Below are 26,764 nucleotides of genomic sequence, written 5' to 3'. Positions count from 1 at the left end.
TGTAGACTCCTTGGCCAACGTTGAAGGGCTTCACTAGGAAGCTCTGCGTCCTCTCTGCTGTTCTGCTTCCGTAAAATTGGGCAGAAAATGGACCACTGCATAAATTCATCTAGGGTAGCGTGGCCGAGGGGTCTAAGGCGCTGGATTTAGGCTCCAGTCTCTTCGGGGGCGTGGGTTCGAATCCCACCGCTGCCAGGCAGTCCTTTTAGGATGCTTGAGAATGACCTCTCTGCTTGAGCAAACAGACTTGGAAAATGATACTGCATGCTTCTGCTTGGATCGGTCTAATGCGCTGGATTTAGGCTCCTGTCTCTTCGGGGGCGTGGGTTCGAATCCCACAGCTGCCAGATGTGGTTTTAAACATGGCCAAACTGCTTGAGTGTGTGTGTGAGTCTTAGTGAACGCTGGAAATGAGAGAGTACATTTAAGTTGGCAACTAGTCAGTATAATGTGTTCTTTGAAACTCACGGCAGACTTGTCGGTGTGACAGCAACACATCCCCAAGCTCGAATATGCTCAGGAGCAAGTGTCTTTCCCACGATTAGATTGCAGCATCTTAACAAAGTCTGCACTGGAAGTCTCTCTCTGCCATTGCTCCTTTTAGCAAGAGCACACTGTTGAAACAGGAACAGTAAAGATTCACAATTACAGTAGTAATACAGTGGGGAATAAACCAGAGTCAAGAGATGCGTTGATTATGTGAGTCAGTGTTGGTATGACTTTCTGACACAGAAATGAAAATAGCCTCACCATTTACTTTCCTTCACTAAATAAGGTATAGTGATAAAAATGCTGGCTTACTTTGTGTTCCAGAAGACAGGAAATGTTTAAAACCACATGATGGAGAGTAAATGGTAAGCTCATTTTCATATTTAGGGTAAACATCCATTTCATGCTTGCCACTTTAAGCCTTTATACTAAAGTTCACTTTTTTGTTCTTTTTTGAAGACCTGATAGTGCTGAAAGAAGAGACACATCAATGGAATGAAATGGAAGAGAAACAACAAGAAATAACGACTGATGAAAAACCCACAATCACTAAAAAGACTTTATCACGTGGAAGATCTCGGAAATCCAAGTCTAGGTGTAATTACAGCTGTAAACAGAGTAGAAAGAGTTTCTGTCAAAAGCCAAACCTTGATGTTCACACTAGAAAGAAACCTTACACCTGCAAACAGTGTGGAAAAAGCTTCTATAATACAGGAAACTTAACAGTGCACATGAGAATTCACACTGGAGAGAGGCCGTACACATGCCAACAGTGTGGAAAAAGCTTCTATTCTACAGGAAACTTGGCAGTGCACAGAAGAATTCACTCTGGGAAGAGGCTCTACTCTTGCCCTCAGTGTGGAAAGAGTTGTAAGCAAAATGGCAATCTTGAAACCCACATGAGAACTCACAATGGAGAGAGAAGCTTTATTTGCACACAGTGTAGGAAAGGTTTTTCTCAAAAACAAAACCTTACCATCCACATGAGGATTCACACTGGAGAGAAACCTTACACATGCACAGAGTGTGGTAAAAGTTTCCCACATACAGGCTCACTCAAACACCACATGATAAGTCACACCGGACAGAAGCCGTTTGCATGTGTTCATTGTGGAAAGAGCTTCACAACCAAAGCTAGCCTCATGAACCACATGAATGGTCACACTGGAACCACATGTGATCATTGTGGAAAGAGTGCAAAGACTCCATTAAGCAACACATGAAGACTCACTTAGGAGAGCGTTTTCGATGCAGTGAGTGTGGAAAGGTCTTTAAACATAAAAGAAGCCTCATCAATCACATGAAGCTTCACAATGGAGAGAAAAAATGAGGCCTTGTCCAGCGGAGCTTAAGGCTTTCCCGGGATAGCATCTCGGGACAAGTGTAAACTCTTGAATACATCTCAAGTTACTGGAATGAAACCCTTTGAACCTGAAGATTTAAACTCAATAACTGAAGAGGGATGAAGATGTACCAGATTGTGAGAGTTTCTACAGGGCTGCAATGAAGCAAAATAACTCTATATGTGTTTCAAGTTATTATGAACTGAGAACCAAATTTGTGCACATTGCACACTGCAATCAAATGATCTGCTCTGAAAAGAGAATTAGAAAGATTAGGGAGGAGAAAATGTTTGGGGAGATGCAGAGAAAACTGTCCTACACCCTTAGATTGTGTTTTTGATCGTTCACACTGTTTGATTTTTACTCCCTTGAACAAACAGATTTGCCTCCAATTTTGGGCTTTTGTCTGCAGTTTCACAAAACTTGTTGGTGAATAAAATTTGGCCGGTGTGAACTTGCAGTGACAGTGAGAGACTGATGCAGACTCCATAAAGCCCTGTTCAGACTACACAATGCCATTTGCCAGTTACCACAGATCAGATTTGTGTCAGATTATGAGATTTTGACTTGATCAAATCTTGATGTGTTGTGGGTAACAAATGAAGACTTTGGTTTCAAAACATAACACATTTATTTTGATGGACTGATTTTAGAAAATAAAAAAGTTTTCCTCATGAAGACAATTAAACTTTCTGTAAACAACTGGTTACCTTTGAAGAGATGTTCATGTGAAAACTCCCACATTACTACAAATAAATCTGTGTATGGGAAGCCCAGTATCTCTATTGTGAATGAGAATATGAGTGATTTGTTATCCTACATGCTAATTCCAGTACTCAACAGATTACTGAAGCACTTCAGCTATCTGTTTATTCAAATTCTATATATATATATATATATATATATATATATATATATAATTTGAATGAACAGATAGCTGAAGTGCTTCAGTAATCTGATACTGGGTTTCCCACCTAACATTGCTGTTAGTAATAGTAGTCACACACACACACATGTATATATGTATGTATATATATATATATATATATATATATATATATATATATATATATATATATATATATATATACATACACACACACACATATGTTATTATGTAATTACTAACAGCAATGTTAGGTGGGCAAAATAAAACTGAAAAAGGATAGTTTTTTTTTTAAACTAGTATGGGTCTATAAATCTCATTGTCACCCTTTAAAAGGTTTAAAAACCAACATTTATCAATTTATATATTTATGAATGAAGAATTTTTTGCAAAGCATAAATGGTTATTAACTACTTAATGCTGTGTACAATTTTCTTTAGTCACATTAAATTTAACTTGTTTATTGCAAAAAGGGTTTACATGGATATTGACATGAGACATGAGTATATGCAATTATAGAAAACATGCTCAGTGTTTTCAATATGACTTTCACAAAATTGACAAGTTCTCCTTATTATCAACTTTTAATCTCAGGAATTCTTTTGATGGAGACACATCATTAATCATTTAAACTAAAGTTCTTTAATTTTGGGGAGAATTGAAAAAGAAATGTAACTTGTCTTATTTTTCTAATTCCTGTGAATTAAAATCTTTAAAAATAAACGAGGTCTGAGCTGATTATGATGAAGCCTTTGAATAAGAATATTCATTTAAAACTTATTATTACATTTTGAATCTCTAAAAAATAAAGATGGAAGAGAGAACATTACAGAATAGTGTGAAAGAAAACCTCTGATCAATACTGTGATGTTTTTAGGGATAATATTAATTATTGTTTTAAACTCTTTAGGGTGACAAGCAAAACCCTGTTTAAAGAATGGGTTGAATAATTTTAATTAACAAAAAGATTGTCATTTCAAGTTAAAAAATCAAATGTGATTATAATCTATTTTAACAAGTTTCCATTTAATTTTGATGAGATGACCAGCACCAAAGCCACTCCTTCCCCCTTCTCCATCAATAGAATATCCACCTGTCACCTCAGATGCAACTGAGCTTTTACTATAGCTCCGACTTTGATTTTGGCCACAACCAGCATCAGCAGTACCACCAGCTCCACTGGAAACATGTACAGAGATGCTGAAGCACTGGGAGCCACTGGACAATATACCACATGTCCCCTCAAACTACGTAATACAGTGATCTTTTTTTTAGCTCTGCACAGTTGCCAGACATTCAGAATCGCTCCCCAGTAAACATCAGAAACAGGTGGGTTCAACAAAGGTTGTACAACAAATAGTTGTAAATACTATAATATACAGCCCCTTTAAAAGTTTGGAATATTTTATAATGAGCTTATTGTGCTCACTAAAACGTTATTGGATTTTTAAATCACTGTTCTTTTATTAAATGTTCTTTAAAATATAATTTATTCACGTTTAAGCCTGAATTGTACGCATGATTAGTCTTCAGTGTCATGATTATGGAGGCCCAAGAGTACGGTGGCCGGGAAGTGCAAAACAACATAAAGTTTGAAACACTTTTACAAAGCTCGAGACAAATTTACATTTTGAAAAACATGTTTACCTATCATCAGACACAATTACATAGGGAAAACAATTTTACCAAGGACGAAACAAATTTACATTTTAGAAAACAAATTAACAAGGCGCAAAACACTTTTACAAATCCCGAAACAAATTTACAATTACAGATTCCCTACGGAGAGGGAATGTACCACACCCCGGAAGTGACGTAGAATATACCACACACCGGTAGTGACGCGGGGTAAAGTTGTTGTTGTTGCTGGTGAGCACGGTAAATTCGCGCTGTGGAGTACATGGCGTAAACAAAGTTTATGGTGACCGAACATGGACAGCGGTCGAGGGTTGTTTTGCCCGTTTTGTGGCAAACACATGAGCAGCTTAACACGGTTTTGCTTTGCAAGTGGTCGGTGTTTAGAGTTTATAAAGGACGCGGAACAGACGGAAACACCAGACATGCTGCATCAATGTGTTCAATATTTTTATGAGATCCACTCGTACGCTGTAATCGTGAACATGATGTCAAGTCTACATGGTGTAAACCTCTGCTTGAGGACTCTGAACAGTAAACTGATGGAAGCCTGTGTTATGGTTTAACTGGTGTCCATGTTAACTGAGGCCCCCTTTCAGATGTGCAAACTATCCACGTTTGCAGATTGACAGATTCGTCACTTTTTCACAGCAACATGCCATACCAAATAAAGATTCTTATTACTTGGTGTCAGTGTAAACATTGTTGATTCAATATTTGTGTGGCAGAACAGCATAAACCAAAATTAATCTAAAGAAATAAATATAAATGACATGTCATCAACGTGATTCGAACCCAAGTCACAAGGTTCTACATGAGTATCAACCGATTTATCCAACCGAGCTACTCCACTGTACGAGTTAAACTTGGTTTTGTTATCTTATCAGTCAACAAGTGTTTCCATGTACTTGCATTTACATGTTTCTATGCACTCTTACGCTGATATTTTCTCAGAATAGCCCTAATATGTTTTATCACAGTTAGTCAAACCATGATTTTTATAGTTGTAGACTTGTGGTAACTTGTCTACAAAGTCACACACGAGCTGGATATTATTGATATTTTACAGTGTGTGTGTTACATTCCGGTTCACTACCAGTGTGTGGTACATTCTATGTCACTTCCGGGGTGTGGTACATTCCCTTTCCGTAGGGAATCTAATTGTAAATATGTTTTGGGATTTGTAAAAGTGTTTTGTGTCTTGTTAATTTGTTTTCTAAAATGTAAATTTGTTTCGTTCTTTGTAAAATTGTTTTCCCTATGTAATTGTGTCTGATGATAAGTAAAAGTGTTTTTCAAAATCTAATTTTGTCTCGAGCTTTGTAAAAGTGTTTCAAACTTTATAATGTTGTTTTTGCACTTCCCGGCCACCGTACAAGAGTGCTAGTTAGAAAATCCAAGACTCAAATGATCAATTTAATTATTGAAGTACAAAAATGTCTTCATTTTCTTGTCGGCTTAGTCCCTTTATTAATCTGGGGTTGCCACAGCGGAATGAACCGCTTTTTACGCAGCGGATGCCCTTCCAGCTGCAACCAGTCTCTGGTAAACACCCACACACACATTTACACACACACACTCATACACTATGGACAATTTAGCCTATCCAATTCACCTGTACCGCATGTCTTTAGACTGTGGGGGAAACCGGAGCACCCGGAGGAAACCCACACGAATGCAGGGAGAACATGCAAACTCCACACAGAAACGCCAACTGAACCGAGGCTCGAACCAGCGACCTTCTTGCTGTGAGGGGACAGCACTACCTACTGCGCCACCCAGCATAAAAATGTACATAAATAAATCACAATTTAAATGTTTTTAAATGTCATTTAATTATCAATAAAACAATGCATTACAAATACATTTTAAATATATAAATAGACACTTTTATTACTGTATTATTATTTAATCCATGTTTTAAAGGCTGATTAATCAAACAGTAAAAAATTGTATTAATAAATCACAAAACACATTTTAAACAGCTTTTTAAATAAGCATTTGGCTAATGCTTTTCTCCCTATTTGCTGTTTGGTTTTCTTTTTCTTTTGCCACATGCTCTTCTCAAATTAAAAATGAATCAGGTTAAAAATGGCTCTACTGTAATGAGCTATTGTTTTCCTCTCTTAGGAAAAAAAGACAGTTAACAGTTTTATCTAGATTAAATGACCTTGGTGATAAAGATTTTCTTGGAGATATAGAACAAAATGAACTTCGTATTTTGCCATCAGAGTTAGATTACTATTAAACAGAAAAAGCTAAAGGACCTTTACAATCTAGAGTGAAATGGATAGAGGAGGGGGAGAAAAAATCTTCATATATATATATTTTTTTTTATTTAGTAAAGCATAGACAATCTTCTAAAACTATTAATAAACTTAGCATAAATAACAATGTAAGTGAAGAGAAAACTTTGATTGATGATCACATCTATTCATATTATTATATGAATCAAAATTTAATGAGAGTGATTGTGACTTTTTCTTTTCCTTTTCAAAAGATAAAGTTTCTATTATTGATGACAGCTTTTGTGAAATGATGGAATCTGACATTGTTATCTCTGAACTTGATGTTGCTATTTCTCAAATGTTCAATGGAAAATCCCCAGGAACAGACGAAATCACAGTTGAGATTTATAAACATTTTTGGCCAGAGATGGGATTTTTAGTTTTTGAAGCACTTAAGGAATATATAGAGAAAGAGAACTATCGACTTCTATGAAGCAGGGTTTAATCATTTAGTTCCAAAGCCAAGCAAAGACCAATTATTTTTAGACAATTGGAGACCCATAACTCTTTTGTCCAATGATTTTAAATTGCTCTCTCATGTATTTGCCAATAGACTCAAAAAAGGTAGAGGCGAGATAATAAGTGAAACACAATCAGCTTTCATTAAAGTGAGAAGTATTCACAATCATGTCAGACTGATAGTTGATATGCTCAATTATAGATATTTAATTCCTCAGACAAGTTTATTTCTATTTCTAGACTTTTTCAAGTCATTTGATACCCTTGAGCATCCTTTTTTGTCTTTAGACCAACTTTTGGGTTTGGTCCGAGCTTTTGTAGGGTAATTTTCATGTTCTATACTGATATATTCAGTAGTAAATCTCTGAATTCAGGATCATCTCCTGGAGTTTACATCAAAAGAGGAATCCATCAAGGATGTCCCATCTCACCTTTTCTTTTTAATATAGCTGTTGAACTTATGTCATTATATTTTAAAAATTCAGAGTACACTTTAGGTATTGATATACTTGGTAGGACTTTTAGTTTAAGTCAGTTTGCTGATGACACACTATTGATTCTTAAAAATAGGGAGGTGCTCCCTTTAGCTCTTGTCAAAATCTCTGTTTCCTAAAGCTTCTGAATTCACCTTAAACCTAAGAAAATGTGGAATATTAACTATTCAGAATTGTGCTTTAAGAGAATTAGAGGGTATTCTAGTAAAAGAAGAAGTTAAATATTTAGGAGTTACCATCACCAAAAATTCTGTTAACCCTTAAAGACCTAGAGGTATTTTGTGGGCACCTAATGGGCCTATATTATTTTTTTTTTTTTAAAGCAGTTTTATTTTTATTTTAGCAGTCAGCCTCAAGTGTCATATATCATTTTGAACAGGAGAACCTGAAGTTTCAATCTGTATAATTTAATAGAGAATGTGCAAGTTTTAATATTAAAATGGAAGGTATGAAAAAAATCCCTAAATCATTGGCTAGCTAGAGACCTTTCCATATAGGGTAAAATTCTTTTGACTGGGATTATCTAAAATTATATATTTAACTTTTCCTTTATATACTCCTCCTAAAATAGTTAAATCTATTAATTAAATATTATTTAAATTTATTTGTAAAAATAAAACACATTATTTACGTAAGAATTATATGATCAAAGAGTTTGAATATGGAGGTTTAAAAGCTATCGATTTTGAATGTCTTCTTTTAGAGTTAAATGGTTAAAAGAGTGTTTAGCTAAGCCTTATTCAATATTGTATCATATCCCAAATAATTTGTTTAAAAAAATGGTGGCCTTGAATTTGTATTAAGATATGATTATGATTGTTCAAAACTTCCTTTGAAGCTGTCTACTTTTCATAAGCAAGCACTACTTTTTTGGAAAATGATATTTACCCATAATTTTCCCCTCATTAATCCACTCTTTGAAATAAAAGGGCTGTTATTATTAACAGGAAATCATTGTTTAGAGGTGACTGGTACAATAAAGGCATTATATTTATTAATGATTTGTTAGATGTAAATGGACTGCTATCTCATAACGAATTTTTAAATAAATATAGAGTTAAAATCACAGATAAAGGTTATACTAAAATTTGCGAGGCTATACCTATTGCTTTGTTTAGGTTAATTCAAAGTAATTGTTTTGATCTCCCATTTATACTTATAACTTTTCTTCCATTTTTAAAAATATCAAATGTTGATATTTTCGATGGTAAATGTAACATCAAGCTTATTTACAAACAATTTAAACGCTTATCATTGGTGATTTTAAGTGTCATCATCTAGGAGTTGTTAAACCCTTAGTAGAGGACAAAGCTTTTACCTTTTATCTTAAATATCCCGTAGCACCCAAGGTTAAGGAAACTCATTACAGAATTGTATTCAGGATATATCATGTGAATTAGTTTATTCAAAAAAACTCTGATGTTGACAAGTGTAGCTTCTGCTTAAATCTTCCAAAAACACTCAATCACTTATTTTTTTCTTGTGAAATTACTTTTAAATTCTGGTTTGACATCCATCCTTGGCTTTCATTAAAGATGATTTCAGTCCCCCCTATTGTTTTAGAAGATATTTTATTTTACAAAGCTGATTTACATTGTTCTTTCTCTGATGTTGTGAACTTCATTTTAATGGGTAAATATCAAAAGTGCTGACCCTCTTTCAGGTGTTTTCTTTCTGAGGTAGAGAAAGTGGCTCAAAGCTTCAAATACTTCAGAAATCAAAGTAAAATAACTGAAGCTCTCTGTACTTTATTTTTTAAAACACTTATTGTCATAATGTTTTGTTTTTCTTTTGATGTAGATCTTTTGTTGCAGTTGTAACAAATTAAATTTATTTTATATATTTTAATGTTAAATATGCCTTGCGATGTTGACTGTTCCCTGTTTTGTGATGTAAACTTTTTTGCAACAATAAAAAAAAACACTTAAACTTAGTGGATTAAACAAGTTTTTCAAAATTGTTTTAAAATGTTTGGATTAAAAGTTTTGATCAACTTCAAATTCTAAATGTCGATGTATATGAGAGACAGCAGATATGTTGTGTAAAGTGGAAAACGAGGGAGAAATTGATCATGTCCTGACTGCAACAGTAAGTGGCCAAAAAAAACTGAACAAAAAAGACTTTTATTTTGGTGTGGTGTGTGACGTCATTAGGCTGCGCCGCTTCCGCGCTGCAGTTCAACTGGAGGAAGGTTTGTTTCACAACTTTACACATATAAACCGATTGATTAAAGTTTCAGGTTTTTCTTCCAATATGACATACCTGCTGTTGACTTTTATTTTAATTCTTTATACAACGTAGTACTATTTTAATCTCAGTAATCGAGGGCTATTGTTTGAACAACAGAAATGTGTTTTAATGAAGGTTTTATTTATTTACTAGCATAATGTCATTCTAATATAAGTAAACAATATTCTATATATATATATATATATATATATATATATATATATATATATATATATATATATATATATATATATATATAATAAATGGAGAACTAGTTTTTATTAGGTCATTTGTTTGTGGCTATTGTTTCTTGTTTAGACTTACCTGATTTATTTTTGTCAGTCACTCTTATATAAAGAAACTGTTGAAGCAAGTGTTGAAGAGAAGTTATTTTGTTTCTGTTCATTGTTTTGTTCATTTTAAACAGAATAAAGTGTCCAAACACAGAGAAAAACTCCTGCTGAAGCGACTGATCTCCACACTGTTATAAAGATGGCGTTTATTAAAGAGGAGAGTGAAGATGTGAAGATTGAAGAAACATTCACAGTCAAACAGGAAGATCTGCAGGAACAAACAGGTTGGTTTTCATTCTCGAAACCAACTCAGTCATTTGATCTTCATTCAGATATATTTTAATAATAAGAATACTAAATTAAATCCATCTTGCAGCCCTGAGTGTGCTGCCTAGTTCTCTTAAATGCACATAAGCACTTATTGAAAGACAGGAACGAGTTTCTTTTGTTACTTGTTCTCAGGTCTTTTGTCATTATTTTATGTATTATTAGTCTCCCATTTTCTCTACCTTCTCAAGGTTGTTGCTTTTTTTGTTCTTCTACTGTTTTTAAGGTGTCCTTGAGCACTAAAAACGTCCTTGAGCACTAATGTCGTTTTAAAATTATTATTGAACGAATCCTTATATTTGCGCGTCACTATACAAATTTATCAGGACTTTGATAAAATGAAAATGGAAAGGATTGGAAGGAAATTTGCTGTGCTCTATCATTGATAGGGAAAAGGAAACTCTTTGCTAGATTGACTTTGTATCCAGAAACATTTCCAAATTCTGAAATTATTGTAAAAACTTTTGGAATACATGTATCTGGATTCGACAGAAAAAGAAGATCATCCGCATATTATTATTAATATAGTCAGTCGTCGACTGAGGTGGGCCGGACTAAGGCTTGAAATTCCAGAGCTAAAAAGGAGTCCCACTCCAGCCCTGTTCCCTGTCTGCTTTACACATTTTAGAAAAACATTTTGTTGTAATGATAAATATAAACAAATAAAAATTCCATGTACAGCTTTCAAATCTGTCTTATTAATATGACCAAAATTACTTTTATGATCAATTATGTAAGAAAGTCTAAAAACTGGACTGACACGGTTTTAATTTACTATAACTTCTATGTTAAGTGGCTTTGACAAAATTTACATTGTAAAAGCACTACATAAATAAAGATGAATTGAATTGAATCTGCTTAAATGTGTACATGTTAATGGACCAAACAAAATATGATCTGATTTATTTTACATTTACCATGCATCAAAATTGCAGTGTGTGTAGCCAATGTTTCCAGTGTCTTTTCACTTTTCAGCTTTTGATGAGAGTTTTTAAGACTTAATGAATACTAATGTTTTATCTATTTCAGACCTAATTGAAGAGAATGAGGGGAGAAAAGAGGAGGAACATCATGTCAAAATTGAGGAAAAAACTCATTTACAGACTGATGGTATTTTGAAAAGGGGAGACAAAAATAGTTTCACCTGCACTCAGTGTGGAAAGAGTTATGGAAGTAAAGACTATCTTAAGATTCACATGATGATCCACACTGGAGAGAAACTATTCACATGCCCTCAGTGTGGGAAGAGTTTTGGAAGAAAAAGGGAACTTAAGATTCACAAGAGGATCCACACTGGAGAAAAACCATACACATGCACTCGGTGTGGGAAGAGTTTTAGCCAATCATCAAACTTAAATCAACACATGAGGATCCACACTGGAGAGAAACCATTCACGTGCACTCAGTGTGGAAAGAGTTTTAACCGATCATCATCCCTTAATGAACACATGATGATTCATACCGGAGAGAAACCATTCACATGCACTCAGTGTGGGAAGAGTTTTGGAAGAAATTTCGATCTTAAGATTCACATGATGATTCACACTGGAGAGAACCCATTCAGATGCACGCATTGTGGGAAGAGTTTTAGCCAATCATCATACCTTAATCAACACATGAGGATCCACACTAGAGAGAACCCATTCACATGCACTCAGTGTGGGAAGAGTTTCCACCGATCATCATCCCTTAATAATCACAAGACGATCCACACTAGAGAGAAACCCTTTACTTGCACCCAGTGTGGAAAGACCTTTAACAACTCATCACACCTTTATGAACACATGCGAATCCACACTGGAGAGAAACCATTTACATGCACTCAGTGTGGGAAGAGTTTCAGCCTATCATCAAACCTTAATCGACACATGAGGATCCACACTAGAGAGAAACCATTCACATGCACTCAGTGTGGGAAGAGTTTCATCTGCTCATCATCCCTTAATCTACACATTATGAGCCACACTGGAGAGAAACTTGCACTTAAGCAGCGGTCACAATGGACTTTTTTCCCTATGGATTTCCATTCATACGCACGGGAATGTGTCAGACAGGAAACCAAGTTTGTGTGTCAAGTTTCGCAGTTCACTGCATTGCAAAGTTCAAGCTTGGTGAACTCTGACCTGCAAAATCGCATCACTTGACTGTGTGAGACCAATCAAAGATCAAAACATGACCTTTCTGGACAGAAATGTAAAATATGGACCAATAGCTCGCTTTTTATGTCTAATAATCTTGTTTAATCCCGCCGCTTTTCACAGCGCCAAACAACAGAATTTTGCATGCTCAAACTCTAGTGTGACCGCAGCTGCGGTGTGGGATGAGTTTCAGCAACTCCTCAGACCTTAATAAAGACCCACACTGGAGATAAACCATTAAATGCACTCCGTGTGGGAAGTTTCAACCGATTAGCAAACCTTAATGAACACATAAAGATCCACACTGGTGTGAAAGAGTATATGTGCTTGAGTGTGAGAAGACTTTTATTTCAAAATTTAAACTGCACCAGACGTTTCACACTGGAGAGACCGTACAAGTGTTCACACTGTGACAAGAGGTTTAATCAGTAACACATCTGAAAACACAAAAGAGTATTCACACTGGAGAGAAACCATACAGATCTGATGAGTGTCTACAGAATTGGACAAAAGTTGCACACATGACATGAATGCAGCAAAACATTTTCTCTGTGCACAATGTTTGAAAAGGCTGAGTGACGATATACTGTTTTCCAACACTCCTACATTGCAGTAGGTGGGGTTGTAAATGTGTTGCGCTCCTCGCGTTTACCGTAAACACAATGCTCGCGACTGAGAGAAGAACAGTTTCATAAACATCTGACAAACAGCATCTCAGCAGCTTAAAATCTCTCTTTGCAAGTGATTGTACAGGTGCGGATACATCTGTACTCCACTCTCCAGTGTATTCATGTAGCTAGTGTTGTTTTGGATGATGTTCTCTGTCTGACTCCCTGAATGAGTAGCATCACTGGAAAGACACAAATAAATAAAGATGTATTATGAATATTTTATGATTTAGGCAGAGCGACAGGTATTAAGTTTTACAATATTAATACACTTTGATGATCCCAAGACTCCAGATTGGAGTATGTGGTAAATCCTGATTGGATGCCTGCATTACTCATCAATGGGTATATAAAAGTTGTTGTGCTAGGCTGCTAGCTAATCCAGGACGCTGTGGCTACTCAGGAGTCCTCCTGTCAAGACCTGCCATCTCATTAAATCTTTAACCTTATGGTTTTGTTTTGCATTGCTTGTATCATGTAGTTAACATGTTGTTGTGATTATATCCTAAGTTCTTTATCTTCATTATTATCCCTAGACATTTGCTGGTTGCTTTGATTGATAGTTTTATGAGTTACATTTTATAATAAATAATTTGCATTCAGGCTATTTTGTTGGCTCATCTCTCTTTTATGTTGCGACTAAAAAGAAACTGATTTGACCAAACTGTAAACATATTATTATTATACACACTCCAGTACAGCAGGTGGCGGTATTCAGCTTTACGCTGCTCTCTGTAACTTGCCACACAAGAACTAGAAGAAGAAGAGGAGGAGGTTATCCAGGTATGTGTTTGTTCTGTCTTCTCTGTGTCCAGTGTTTATACTGCTTCAGGAAAATTTACCCTAGTAAAATGTAACTCCACAGGTGCTTTGATAACCCTGCAGCTGTTTGACTCTTCTCTGCTCTGTTTAGAGTGTTTGTGACGGATGTTTTTCACTGAACTCCTGATCTGCCGCTCCTTTAGAAACGAAAGTGAAAGTGTTTAGTTGCTGTGTCGCCATTTTAAACATACATAATCCACTATTTACAACGCAGAACAGCTTTAAATCTTTGATGTCTTGACAAAACCTGTAAGCTTTTTGTGAATCTGTATGTAAGATTATATTTTATTCCTGATCAAACGGATGAGGCTGTGATTCTTCATTAGTTGAGTCGTGATGAGCTTCTGGATTTGAGTGTCTCAGCTGCTGATCTATTCCTGCATTCAGATGAATTATGAAGGCTGATCAATGACTGGAGATCTGTTACTGTTCATCAGTTTCTTCTAGAGTTTCTGCTGGAGATCAAACTCTTCAGGTTCATCATGGAGGATACACACACACCTGGAGATCTGGATTTGTCAGCAGGATGCAGGTATTAGACCTTCACTTGACATTTCATATGATTATTTTCTACAGGATATTATATTTACTCTCTGTTAGTTGTGTTTTTAATCTGTCTGAATATTTAACACACACAGCCAGCAAGATTGAGTACAATCATCATGAAAAGTATCAGGAAGTGCTGTTTTAACAGTGTTTTAATGATGAAATGTTAAGTAAATCTGCTGTGTTGACTCCAGTGTGTGCAGCGCTCAACTTTAATCTTCTCTGTTTTAGTTCAGTTCATCAGAAGAGAGCAGAAGCAGAGCCCAGCTGTGTGTCTATGAAGAGTGACCGGTCTATGCACCCACCAATACATTTTAAGAGTGGAAACACAGGACCTGCTGTCAGGTAGATCATCTCTTTAATATCTGCAACTGATGAGTATTTTCATAATAAATGAATCCGGTAATTAGTGTTGTGGATCTGTTGGGTTTCAGATGTTAGATGTTGTATCTGAGCTCTGCAGGATAGTGCTTGAAGATCTCCGCTTTACACTTCAGGCCACAATTGATGGTGTTAACAAACCAATCAGCGCTTTATTAATAGTTAGTGAGGTAGAAGGTGGGTTTAGGTTTTGGGTAGGGTTAGGGATCCACAATAAGATCACACTGTATGACTACTAATGAGCAGTTCATATGTTCACATTACACAGATAATAAGCCGGTAGTTAATAGTATGAATTGTGAGCTAAACTAAAGTGTTCCCGATCTCCTGCCATAAAGGGCTTTTCCTGCACACTTCCCCCTGCTGTTTCTGTGCTGTACTGATCAGCCATTCCTCTGATCTGAGTCTGTTTTCACTGAAGCGCAGTCATCATCATGTTGTGTTGGCCTCATAGATGCTGCTGATCAACACATTTGGTTTCTAGAATTGATATTTCTCGAGTTCTCCTGCTCATTCAGTCATGATAGATGATGGTAAATGAACTTGTCTTGCTGTCCTCATAGTCTGGACTGGAGCTCTGCAGACAAACCCCCAATGAGTGACCTTCTGCAGACCGAGTGATGAGGAGGAGGATAAGGGGAGCTGCTGGAGGCGGGATTAACAGTCAGCTGACACAGTGCAGTTTATACTGCTGCTTATATAGTCATGTGATGATGATTGACACGCCTGAATAATTAAGCTCCTCCCACACCTACACTGTGGACTTCATTCAGTGATTTGATGATTAGTTTCAGCTCTAATCTGCTCTAATAGTGCAGCATTTCTGTTGGGCTTTCTCTACTAGAAATGAGCCTTGATCTGTGTTTGCTGATATTTTCACATTCAGACAGTTTTTGTTCAAATATAAAGGAAATTAATTTAAGTGTTTTTGTAAATGAAGAATGATTAATATCAGGTTTGTGCAGTGTGTGCAGCGCTCAACTTTAATCTTCTCTGTTTTAGTTCAGTTCATCAGAAGAGAGCAGAAGCAGAGCCCAGCTGTGTGTCTATGAAGAGTGACGCGTCTATGGGTCAACCAATGACATTTAAGAGTGAAAACACAGGACCTGCTTTCAGGTAGATCATCTCTACACACACATGATTACACTGCAGCATTTATATGATCCTGTGTTTCTAGAAGATCAGACATTATTACACTTTATTCCCACAGCCCAGTCAAGACATTTTAGTGAAGTACTGAAGTAGTATTAAGTGACTAAAGTATTAATACTCAAACTGTTAGTTAGTAGAGTGAGTTTACAGGCTTTTACAATAGTCAGCAAAAGGTTTGTGATAAAAAGAAAGATTTTAGACAAGATAAATGAACAAGTTCTGTGAGACAAACACACCACACAGGGTTCAAGGCTAAGGATTTTTTTCTAGTGGCCGATCGGGTCAGTGGTTCAGATTTGTACTTGCCCTGCCGAAATGTTCACTGGCCCCACCCAAAAAAATAAGTAAATAGCTATTTCTTAGTGTCAAAAGCCAAACATAATTGTACACTCACACTTTGTTCAGCAAAACCTTTCTTTAAATACAACTGACAATTTAAAAATGATTTGTTTACAATTGATGAAACTAAACTTGGAAAAAAATCTACATGTATATTGTAAGCAAAAATGTGCACTTTAATTTTGACACCCACAGACATCGTCACCAAATATAAATCAGAGCAGTCAGACTTTCTCATACATGGCCTCATTTCAGTTGTCAAGTTTTGTAAAAATCTGTCTATTGAATTAATTAATCTATTACAAAATGTGGGCTAGAATTATGCATTACAGGCTTACAATATAGAGAGAAATAATAGATGAAGTGGTGTTATGCCAAAAGTTGCACCCCTGCCATAAAATGCACAGCCTCTGAAATGTGCATATATTACCTTTAATTGATTTGAAAATAATAATAATAATGTTATGACAACTAATGACAGTGACTTAGGTGAGCTCCATGAATGTAACCTTTACAGACGATATGTTTATTTAAATAAGTAGATTTAATTTAAATACAACACTGATTAGATTAATTCAAGTGAATTGTTTAATGTGTGGTTTAGTTGAAAATGCCTAATACTAATACTAAACTATCAATATTTAGTATTTTTCTTTTATTTGTAAACCCAGTTCTAAAATGCATTTCACTACTTGTTCTTGCTTGATGCATCAACATAATAATCACATTAGCCTGACTGCAGTCAGATCATGAAGCAGATGAATGTGGATCTTTTTGTCAAAGTGTCAGTACAGAAATGAACAAAACAACAGGATTAATACACCATATTATAAGATTAATTTTGGTCAACTTTCCTAAATTAATATTACACATTCATAATACACTGTGATACAGCCTGGTTTGTTACTATGTTGGATCGTTTTGTTTTCTCACTACAATCGATCCGCTCAATTGAACCGAGACCGTCTCATCCTGGCGATCTCGAACAAATTTTTTTGACGCAGACCTGAGCGTGAAAGCACCCTGTATTTGCACACAATTGACAAACAGTCTCAGCCAAATTAAACTTTAGTGACAAGGCAGCACTGGCCTGATCGGGTCAGTAACTATTATGTATACTGTCCAGAGTGTCTCGCATGCTGGCCCCGGGCCATTGGGCAGCCCTTATTGTCGAGCCTTGACACATTTCATCTGATAAATAATTATGGGCGAGAGAGATATTGATTTAGGATGAAACTGTATTTAGATCTTCTCTTTATTATTGTCTTAATAAAGTGCATCAATGTTACAGCGCTGTTACTGAAATCCTGAACCCTGAGAGAAAACACGTATGATCTGGAGATTATCATGTGAATTAAAAACTATATTCAGTCAGACAGATTTAGACAGCAGAGATGACAGAGAATCATTATTTTCTTATTGATGGTAAAACATTTAACAAGCATAAGATCACAACAACCCTCAGAACTACAGACAGCAGAATACAAGATTCAGAGGAACACGAGAACAGAAAATTATACAGTAAAAGAAACAACATTACCACGTTACACACTACAGCAGCTGAACAGGTCATCTAGGAGCTTTAGTCCTCATGCTTGTGCTCCCTCACATTTTTTATCTTAAAATATCTCAAATGTCTTTAGTGAGCATCCAGCATCATTGTGAATAAATGAAGATAAATTATTGAAGTGCTGCATTTATTAAATGACAAACACTGTTAAATGATTACAGCATTTTGAACTGTAGATGTGTGATCAGTTTGTGGTGTTTACAGTGATCAGTGTGTGGTGTTTACAGTGATCAGTGTGTGGTGTTTAAAGTGATCAGTGTGTGGTGTTTACAGTGATCAGTGTGTGGTGTTTACTGTGATCAGTGTGTGGTGTTTAAAGTGATCAGTGTGTGGTGTTTAAAGTGATCAGTGTGTGGTGTTTAAAGTGATCAGTGTGTTGTGTTTACAGTGATCAGTGTGTGGTGTTTAAAGTGATCAGTGTGTGGTGTTTACAGTGATCAGTGTGTGGTGTTTAAAGTGGTCAATGTGCAGTGTTTACAGTGGTCAGTGTGTGATGTTTAAAGTGATCAGTGTGTGGTGTTTAAAGTAATCAGTGTGCGGTGTTTAAAGTGATCAGTGTGTGGTGTTTACAGTGATCAGTGTGTTGTGTTTACAGTGATCAGTGTGTGGTGTTTAAAGTGATCAGTGTGTGGTGTTTACAGTGATCAGTGTGTGGTGTTTACAGTGATCAGTGTGTGGTGTTTAAAGTGGTCAATGTGCAGTGTTTACAGTGGTCAGTGTGTGATGTTTAAAGTGATCAGTGTGTGGTGTTTACAGTGATCAGTGTGTGGTGTTTACAGTGATCAGTGTGTGGTGTTTAAAGTGATCAGTGTGTGGTGTTTACAGTGATCAGTGTGTGGTGTTTACAGTGATCAGTGTGTGGTGTTTACTGTGATCAGTGTGTGGTGTTTAAAGTGATCAGTGTGTGGTGTTTAAAGTGATCAGTGTGTGGTGTTTAAAGTGATCAGTGTGTTGTGTTTACAGTGATCAGTGTGTGGTGTTTAAAGTGATCAGTGTGTGGTGTTTACAGTGATCAGTGTGTGGTGTTTAAAGTGGTCAATGTGCAGTGTTTACAGTGGTCAGTGTGTGATGTTTAAAGTGATCAGTGTGTGGTGTTTAAAGTAATCAGTGTGCGGTGTTTAAAGTGATCAGTGTGTGGTGTTTACAGTGATCAGTGTGTGGTGTTTAAAGTGGTCAGTGTGCGGTGTTTACAGTGATCAGTGTGTGGTGTTTAAATTGATCAGTGTGTGGTGTTTACAGTGATCAGTGTGTGGTGTTTAAAGTGGTCAATGTGCAGTGTTTACAGTGGTCAGTGTGTGATGTTTACAGTGATCAGTGTGTGATGTTTAAAGTGATCAGTGTGTGGTGTTTAAAGTAATCAGTGTGCAGTGTTTAAAGTGATCTGTGTGTGGTGTTTAAAGTGTTTAGTGTGTGGTGTTTAAAGTGATCAGTGTGTGGTGTTTAAAGTGATCAGTGTGTGGTGTTTACAGTGGTTAGTGTGTGGTGTTTAAAGTGATCAGTGTGTGGTGTTTAAAGTGATCAGTGTGTGATGTTTAAAGTGATCAGTGTGTGGTGTTTAAAGTGATCAGTGTGTGGTGTTTACAGTGATCAGTGTGTGATGTTTAAAGTGATCAGTGTGTGGTGTTTAAAGTAATCAGTGTGTGATGTTTAAAGTGATCAGTGTGTGGTGTTTAAAGTGATCTGTGTGTGGTGTTTAAAGTGATCAGTGTGTGGTGTTTAAAGTGATCAGTGTGTGGTGTTTAAAGTGATCAGTGTGTGGTGTTTAAAGTGATCAGTGTGTGGCGTTTAAAGTGATCAGTGTGTGGTGTTTAAAGTGGTTAGTGTGTGGTGTTTAAAGTGATCAGTGTGTGGTGTTTAAAGTGGTTAGTGTGTGGTGTTTAAAGTGATCAGTGTGATCAGTGTTTGGTGTTTAAAGTGATCAGTGTGTGGTGTTTACAGTGATCAGTGTGATCAGTGTGTGGTGTTTAAAGTGATCAGTGTGTGGTGTTTAAAGTGATCAGTGTGTGGTGTTTAAAGGGATCAGTGTTTGGTGTTTAAAGTGATCAGTGTGTGGTGTTTAAAGTGATCAGTGTGCGGTGTTTAAAGTAATCAGTGTGTGGTGTTTACAGTGATCAGTGTGTGGTGTTTAAAGTGGTCAGTGTGCAGTGTTTACAGTGATCAGTGTGTGATGTTTAAAGTGATCAGTGTGTGGTGTTTAAAGTGATCGGTGTGTGCTGTTTACAGTGATCAGTGTGTGGTGTTTAATGTGATCAGTGTGTGGTGTTTAAAGTGATCAGTGTGTGGTGTTTAAAGTGATCAGTGTGTGGTGTTTAAAGTGGTTAGTGTGTGGTGTTTAAAGTGATCAGTGTGTGGTGTTTAAAGTGATCAGTGTGTGGTGTTTACAGTGATCAGTGTGTGGTGTTTAAAGTGGTTAGTGTGTGGTGTTTAAAGTGATCAGTGTGATCAGTGTTTGGTGTTTAAAGTGATCAGTGTGTGGCATTTACAGTGATCAGTGTGTGGTGTTTAAAGTGATCAGTGTTTGGTGTTTAAAGTGATCAGTGTGTGGTGTTTAAAGTGATCAGTGTTTGGTGTTTAAAGTGATCAGTGTGCAGTGTTTAAAGTAATCAGTGTGCAGTGTTTAAAGTGATCTGTGTGTGGTGTTTAAAGTGATCAGTGTGTGGTGTTTAAAGTGATCAGTGTTTGGTGTTTAAAGTGATCAGTGTGTGGTGTTTAAATTGATCAGTGTGTGGTGTTTAAAGTGGTTAGTGTGTGGTGTTTAAAGTGATCAGTGTGTGGTGTTTAAAGTGGTTAGTGTGTGGTGTTTAAAGTGATCAGTGTGATCAGTGTTTGGTGTTTAAAGTGATCAGTGTGTGGTGTTTACAGTGATCAGTGTGATCAGTGTGTGGTGTTTAAAGTGATCAGTGTGTGGTGTTTAAAGTGATCAGTGTGTGGTGTTTAAAGGGATCAGTGTTTGGTGTTTAAAGTGATCAGTGTGTGGTGTTTAAAGTGATCAGTGTGCAGTGTTTAAAGTAATCAGTGTGTGGTGTTTACAGTGATCAGTGTGTGGTGTTTAAAGTGGTCAGTGTGCAGTGTTTACAGTGATCAGTGTGTGATGTTTAAAGTGATCAGTGTGTGGTGTTTAAAGTGATCGGTGTGTGCTGTTTACAGTGATCAGTGTGTGGTGTTTAATGTGATCAGTGTGTGGTGTTTAAAGTGATCAGTGTGTGGTGTTTAAAGTGATCAGTGTGTGGTGTTTAAAGTGGTTAGTGTGTGGTGTTTAAAGTGATCAGTGTGTGGTGTTTAAAGTGATCAGTGTGTGGTGTTTACAGTGATCAGTGTGTGGTGTTTAAAGTGGTTAGTGTGTGGTGTTTAAAGTGATCAGTGTGATCAGTGTTTGGTGTTTAAAGTGATCAGTGTGTGGCATTTACAGTGATCAGTGTGTGGTGTTTAAAGTGATCAGTGTTTGGTGTTTAAAGTGATCAGTGTGTGGTGTTTAAAGTGATCAGTGTTTGGTGTTTAAAGTGATCAGTGTGCAGTGTTTAAAGTAATCAGTGTGTGGTGTTTACAGTGATCAGTGTGTGGTGTTTAAAGTGGTCAGTGTGCAGTGTTTACAGTGATCAGTGTGTGATGTTTAAAGTGATCAGTGTGTGGTGTTTAAAGTGATCAGTGTGTGCTGTTTACAGTGATCAGTGTGTGGTGTTTAATGTGGTCAGTGTGCAGTGTTTACAGTGATCAGTGTGTGATGTTTAAAGTGATCAGTGTGTGATGTTTAAAGTGATTAGTGTGTGGTGTTTAAAGTGATCAGTGTGTGGTGTTTAAAGTGATCAGTGTGATCAGTGTGTGGTGTTTAAAGTGGTTAGTGTGTGGTGTTTAAAGTGATCAGTGTGTGGTGTTTAAAGTGATCAGTGTGTGGTGTTTAAAGTGATAAGTGTGTGGTGTTTACAGTGATCAGTGTGATCAGTGTGAGGTGTTTAAAGTGGTTAGTGTGTGGTGTTTAAAGTGATCAGTGTGTGGTGTTTAAAGTGGTTAGTGTGTGGTGTTTAAAGTGATCAGTGTGTGGTGTTTAAAGGGATCAGTGTTTGGTGTTTAAAGCGATCAGTGTGTGGTGTTTAATGTGGTCAGTGTGCAGTGTTTACAGTGATCAGTGTGTGATGTTTAAAGTGATCAGTGTGTGATGTTTAAAGTGATTAGTGTGTGGTGTTTAAAGTGATCAGTGTGTGGTGTTTAAAGTGATCAGTGTGTGGTGTTTAATGTGGTCAGTGTGCAGTGTTTACAGTGATCAGTGTGTGATGTTTAAAGTGATCAGTGTGTGATGTTTAAAGTGATTAGTGTGTGGTGTTTAAAGTGATCAGTGTGTGGTGTTTAAAGTGATCAGTGTGTTGTGTTTACAGTGATCAGTGTGTGGTGTTTAAAGTGATCAGTGTGTGGTGTTTACAGTGATCAGTGTGTGGTGTTTAAAGTGGTCAATGTGCAGTGTTTACAGTGGTCAGTGTGTGATGTTTAAAGTGATCAGTGTGTGGTGTTTAAAGTAATCAGTGTGCGGTGTTTAAAGTGATCAGTGTGTGGTGTTTACAGTGATCAGTGTGTTGTGTTTACAGTGATCAGTGTGTGGTGTTTAAAGTGATCAGTGTGTGGTGTTTACAGTGATCAGTGTGTGGTGTTTACAGTGATCAGTGTGTGGTGTTTAAAGTGGTCAATGTGCAGTGTTTACAGTGGTCAGTGTGTGATGTTTAAAGTGATCAGTGTGTGGTGTTTACAGTGATCAGTGTGTGGTGTTTACAGTGATCAGTGTGTGGTGTTTAAAGTGATCAGTGTGTGGTGTTTACAGTGATCAGTGTGTGGTGTTTACAGTGATCAGTGTGTGGTGTTTACTGTGATCAGTGTGTGGTGTTTAAAGTGATCAGTGTGTGGTGTTTAAAGTGATCAGTGTGTGGTGTTTAAAGTGATCAGTGTGTTGTGTTTACAGTGATCAGTGTGTGGTGTTTAAAGTGATCAGTGTGTGGTGTTTACAGTGATCAGTGTGTGGTGTTTAAAGTGGTCAATGTGCAGTGTTTACAGTGGTCAGTGTGTGATGTTTAAAGTGATCAGTGTGTGGTGTTTAAAGTAATCAGTGTGCGGTGTTTAAAGTGATCAGTGTGTGGTGTTTACAGTGATCAGTGTGTGGTGTTTAAAGTGGTCAGTGTGCGGTGTTTACAGTGATCAGTGTGTGGTGTTTAAATTGATCAGTGTGTGGTGTTTACAGTGATCAGTGTGTGGTGTTTAAAGTGGTCAATGTGCAGTGTTTACAGTGGTCAGTGTGTGATGTTTACAGTGATCAGTGTGTGATGTTTAAAGTGATCAGTGTGTGGTGTTTAAAGTAATCAGTGTGCAGTGTTTAAAGTGATCTGTGTGTGGTGTTTAAAGTGTTTAGTGTGTGGTGTTTAAAGTGATCAGTGTGTGGTGTTTAAAGTGATCAGTGTGTGGTGTTTACAGTGGTTAGTGTGTGGTGTTTAAAGTGATCAGTGTGTGGTGTTTAAAGTGATCAGTGTGTGATGTTTAAAGTGATCAGTGTGTGGTGTTTAAAGTGATCAGTGTGTGGTGTTTACAGTGATCAGTGTGTGATGTTTAAAGTGATCAGTGTGTGGTGTTTAAAGTAATCAGTGTGTGATGTTTAAAGTGATCAGTGTGTGGTGTTTAAAGTGATCTGTGTGTGGTGTTTAAAGTGATCAGTGTGTGGTGTTTAAAGTGATCAGTGTGTGGTGTTTAAAGTGATCAGTGTGTGGTGTTTAAAGTGATCAGTGTGTGGCGTTTAAAGTGATCAGTGTGTGGTGTTTAAAGTGGTTAGTGTGTGGTGTTTAAAGTGATCAGTGTGTGGTGTTTAAAGTGGTTAGTGTGTGGTGTTTAAAGTGATCAGTGTGATCAGTGTTTGGTGTTTAAAGTGATCAGTGTGTGGTGTTTACAGTGATCAGTGTGATCAGTGTGTGGTGTTTAAAGTGATCAGTGTGTGGTGTTTAAAGTGATCAGTGTGTGGTGTTTAAAGGGATCAGTGTTTGGTGTTTAAAGTGATCAGTGTGTGGTGTTTAAAGTGATCAGTGTGCGGTGTTTAAAGTAATCAGTGTGTGGTGTTTACAGTGATCAGTGTGTGGTGTTTAAAGTGGTCAGTGTGCAGTGTTTACAGTGATCAGTGTGTGATGTTTAAAGTGATCAGTGTGTGGTGTTTAAAGTGATCGGTGTGTGCTGTTTACAGTGATCAGTGTGTGGTGTTTAATGTGATCAGTGTGTGGTGTTTAAAGTGATCAGTGTGTGGTGTTTAAAGTGATCAGTGTGTGGTGTTTAAAGTGGTTAGTGTGTGGTGTTTAAAGTGATCAGTGTGTGGTGTTTAAAGTGATCAGTGTGTGGTGTTTACAGTGATCAGTGTGTGGTGTTTAAAGTGGTTAGTGTGTGGTGTTTAAAGTGATCAGTGTGATCAGTGTTTGGTGTTTAAAGTGATCAGTGTGTGGCATTTACAGTGATCAGTGTGTGGTGTTTAAAGTGATCAGTGTTTGGTGTTTAAAGTGATCAGTGTGTGGTGTTTAAAGTGATCAGTGTTTGGTGTTTAAAGTGATCAGTGTGCAGTGTTTAAAGTAATCAGTGTGCAGTGTTTAAAGTGATCTGTGTGTGGTGTTTAAAGTGATCAGTGTGTGGTGTTTAAAGTGATCAGTGTTTGGTGTTTAAAGTGATCAGTGTGTGGTGTTTAAATTGATCAGTGTGTGGTGTTTAAAGTGGTTAGTGTGTGGTGTTTAAAGTGATCAGTGTGTGGTGTTTAAAGTGGTTAGTGTGTGGTGTTTAAAGTGATCAGTGTGATCAGTGTTTGGTGTTTAAAGTGATCAGTGTGTGGTGTTTACAGTGATCAGTGTGATCAGTGTGTGGTGTTTAAAGTGATCAGTGTGTGGTGTTTAAAGTGATCAGTGTGTGGTGTTTAAAGGGATCAGTGTTTGGTGTTTAAAGTGATCAGTGTGTGGTGTTTAAAGTGATCAGTGTGCAGTGTTTAAAGTAATCAGTGTGTGGTGTTTACAGTGATCAGTGTGTGGTGTTTAAAGTGGTCAGTGTGCAGTGTTTACAGTGATCAGTGTGTGATGTTTAAAGTGATCAGTGTGTGGTGTTTAAAGTGATCGGTGTGTGCTGTTTACAGTGATCAGTGTGTGGTGTTTAATGTGATCAGTGTGTGGTGTTTAAAGTGATCAGTGTGTGGTGTTTAAAGTGATCAGTGTGTGGTGTTTAAAGTGGTTAGTGTGTGGTGTTTAAAGTGATCAGTGTGTGGTGTTTAAAGTGATCAGTGTGTGGTGTTTACAGTGATCAGTGTGTGGTGTTTAAAGTGGTTAGTGTGTGGTGTTTAAAGTGATCAGTGTGATCAGTGTTTGGTGTTTAAAGTGATCAGTGTGTGGCATTTACAGTGATCAGTGTGTGGTGTTTAAAGTGATCAGTGTTTGGTGTTTAAAGTGATCAGTGTGTGGTGTTTAAAGTGATCAGTGTTTGGTGTTTAAAGTGATCAGTGTGCAGTGTTTAAAGTAATCAGTGTGTGGTGTTTACAGTGATCAGTGTGTGGTGTTTAAAGTGGTCAGTGTGCAGTGTTTACAGTGATCAGTGTGTGATGTTTAAAGTGATCAGTGTGTGGTGTTTAAAGTGATCAGTGTGTGCTGTTTACAGTGATCAGTGTGTGGTGTTTAATGTGGTCAGTGTGCAGTGTTTACAGTGATCAGTGTGTGATGTTTAAAGTGATCAGTGTGTGATGTTTAAAGTGATTAGTGTGTGGTGTTTAAAGTGATCAGTGTGTGGTGTTTAAAGTGATCAGTGTGATCAGTGTGTGGTGTTTAAAGTGGTTAGTGTGTGGTGTTTAAAGTGATCAGTGTGTGGTGTTTAAAGTGATCAGTGTGTGGTGTTTAAAGTGATAAGTGTGTGGTGTTTACAGTGATCAGTGTGATCAGTGTGAGGTGTTTAAAGTGGTTAGTGTGTGGTGTTTAAAGTGATCAGTGTGTGGTGTTTAAAGTGGTTAGTGTGTGGTGTTTAAAGTGATCAGTGTGTGGTGTTTAAAGGGATCAGTGTTTGGTGTTTAAAGCGATCAGTGTGTGGTGTTTAATGTGGTCAGTGTGCAGTGTTTACAGTGATCAGTGTGTGATGTTTAAAGTGATCAGTGTGTGATGTTTAAAGTGATTAGTGTGTGGTGTTTAAAGTGATCAGTGTGTGGTGTTTAAAGTAATCAGTGTGTGGTGTTTACATTGATCAGTGTGTGGTGTTTAAAGTGGTCAGTGTGCAGTGTTTACAGTGATCAGTGTGTGATGTTTAAAGTGATCAGTGTGTGGTGTTTAAAGTGATCAGTGTGTGCTGTTTACAGTGATCAGTGTGTGGTGTTTAATGTGGTCAGTGTGCAGTGTTTACAGTGATCAGTGTGTGATGTTTAAAGTAATCAGTGTGTGATGTTTAAAGTGATTAGTGTGTGGTGTTTAAAGTGATCAGTGTGTGGTGTTTAAAGTGATCAGTGTGATCAGTGTGTGGTGTTTAAAGTGGTTAGTGTGTGGTGTTTAAAGTGATCAGTGTGTGGTGTTTAAAGTGATCAGTGTGTGGTGTTTAAAGTGATAAGTGTGTGGTGTTTACAGTGATCAGTGTGATCAGTGTGAGGTGTTTAAAGTGGTTAGTGTGTGGTGTTTAAAGTGATCAGTGTGTGGTGTTTAAAGTGATCAGTGTGTGGTGTTTAAAGTGATCAGTGTGTG

General features: G+C 37.0%; 2 protein-coding genes and 1 non-coding gene across 8 annotated transcripts in view; all 3 read left to right on the top strand.

Moving 5' to 3' along the window:
• LOC103910797 (uncharacterized) overlaps positions 1 to 26,764 on the top strand; it is a 1,018,570-nt gene that overhangs the window by 235,952 nt on the left and 755,854 nt on the right. The gene's annotated exons all lie outside the window — the stretch shown is intronic.
• Positions 114 to 195, top strand: trnal-uag (transfer RNA leucine (anticodon UAG)). Its single transcript has one exon. It is a non-coding gene; the product is annotated as a tRNA-Leu (tRNA).
• On the top strand, positions 9,746 to 13,856 carry znf1085 (zinc finger protein 1085). 2 transcript variants are annotated; one of them, XM_073948675.1, is made up of 4 exons: positions 9,746 to 9,785; positions 10,251 to 10,400; positions 11,473 to 11,671; positions 11,756 to 13,856. In XM_073948675.1, exons 2-4 carry the CDS (start codon positions 10,316 to 10,318, stop codon positions 12,585 to 12,587), a joined length of 1,116 nt encoding a protein of 371 aa, XP_073804776.1. In that variant the 5' UTR covers positions 9,746 to 9,785; positions 10,251 to 10,315; the 3' UTR covers positions 12,588 to 13,856. The 2 variants fall into 2 exon arrangements, with proteins under 2 accessions (XP_073804776.1, XP_068075948.2); XM_068219847.2 differs by having other exon boundaries at positions 11,473 to 13,856.

This window comes from Danio rerio, chromosome 4 (genome assembly GCF_049306965.1).
Source record: "Danio rerio strain Tuebingen ecotype United States chromosome 4, GRCz12tu, whole genome shotgun sequence".
NCBI classification, from domain to species: Eukaryota; Metazoa; Chordata; class Actinopteri; order Cypriniformes; family Danionidae; genus Danio; species Danio rerio.
This window is presented reverse-complemented; position numbering and strand designations above follow the sequence as displayed.

Coding starts and splice junctions, on each gene's coding strand:
- znf1085 (XM_068219847.2), top strand. CDS start 10,316: ATGGCGTTTATTAAAGAGGAGAGTGAAGATGTGAAGATTGAAGAAACA. Junction 10,401..11,472: donor AGATCTGCAGGAACAAACAG/GTTGGTTTTCAT, acceptor TATCTATTTCAG/ACCTAATTGAAGAGAATGAG.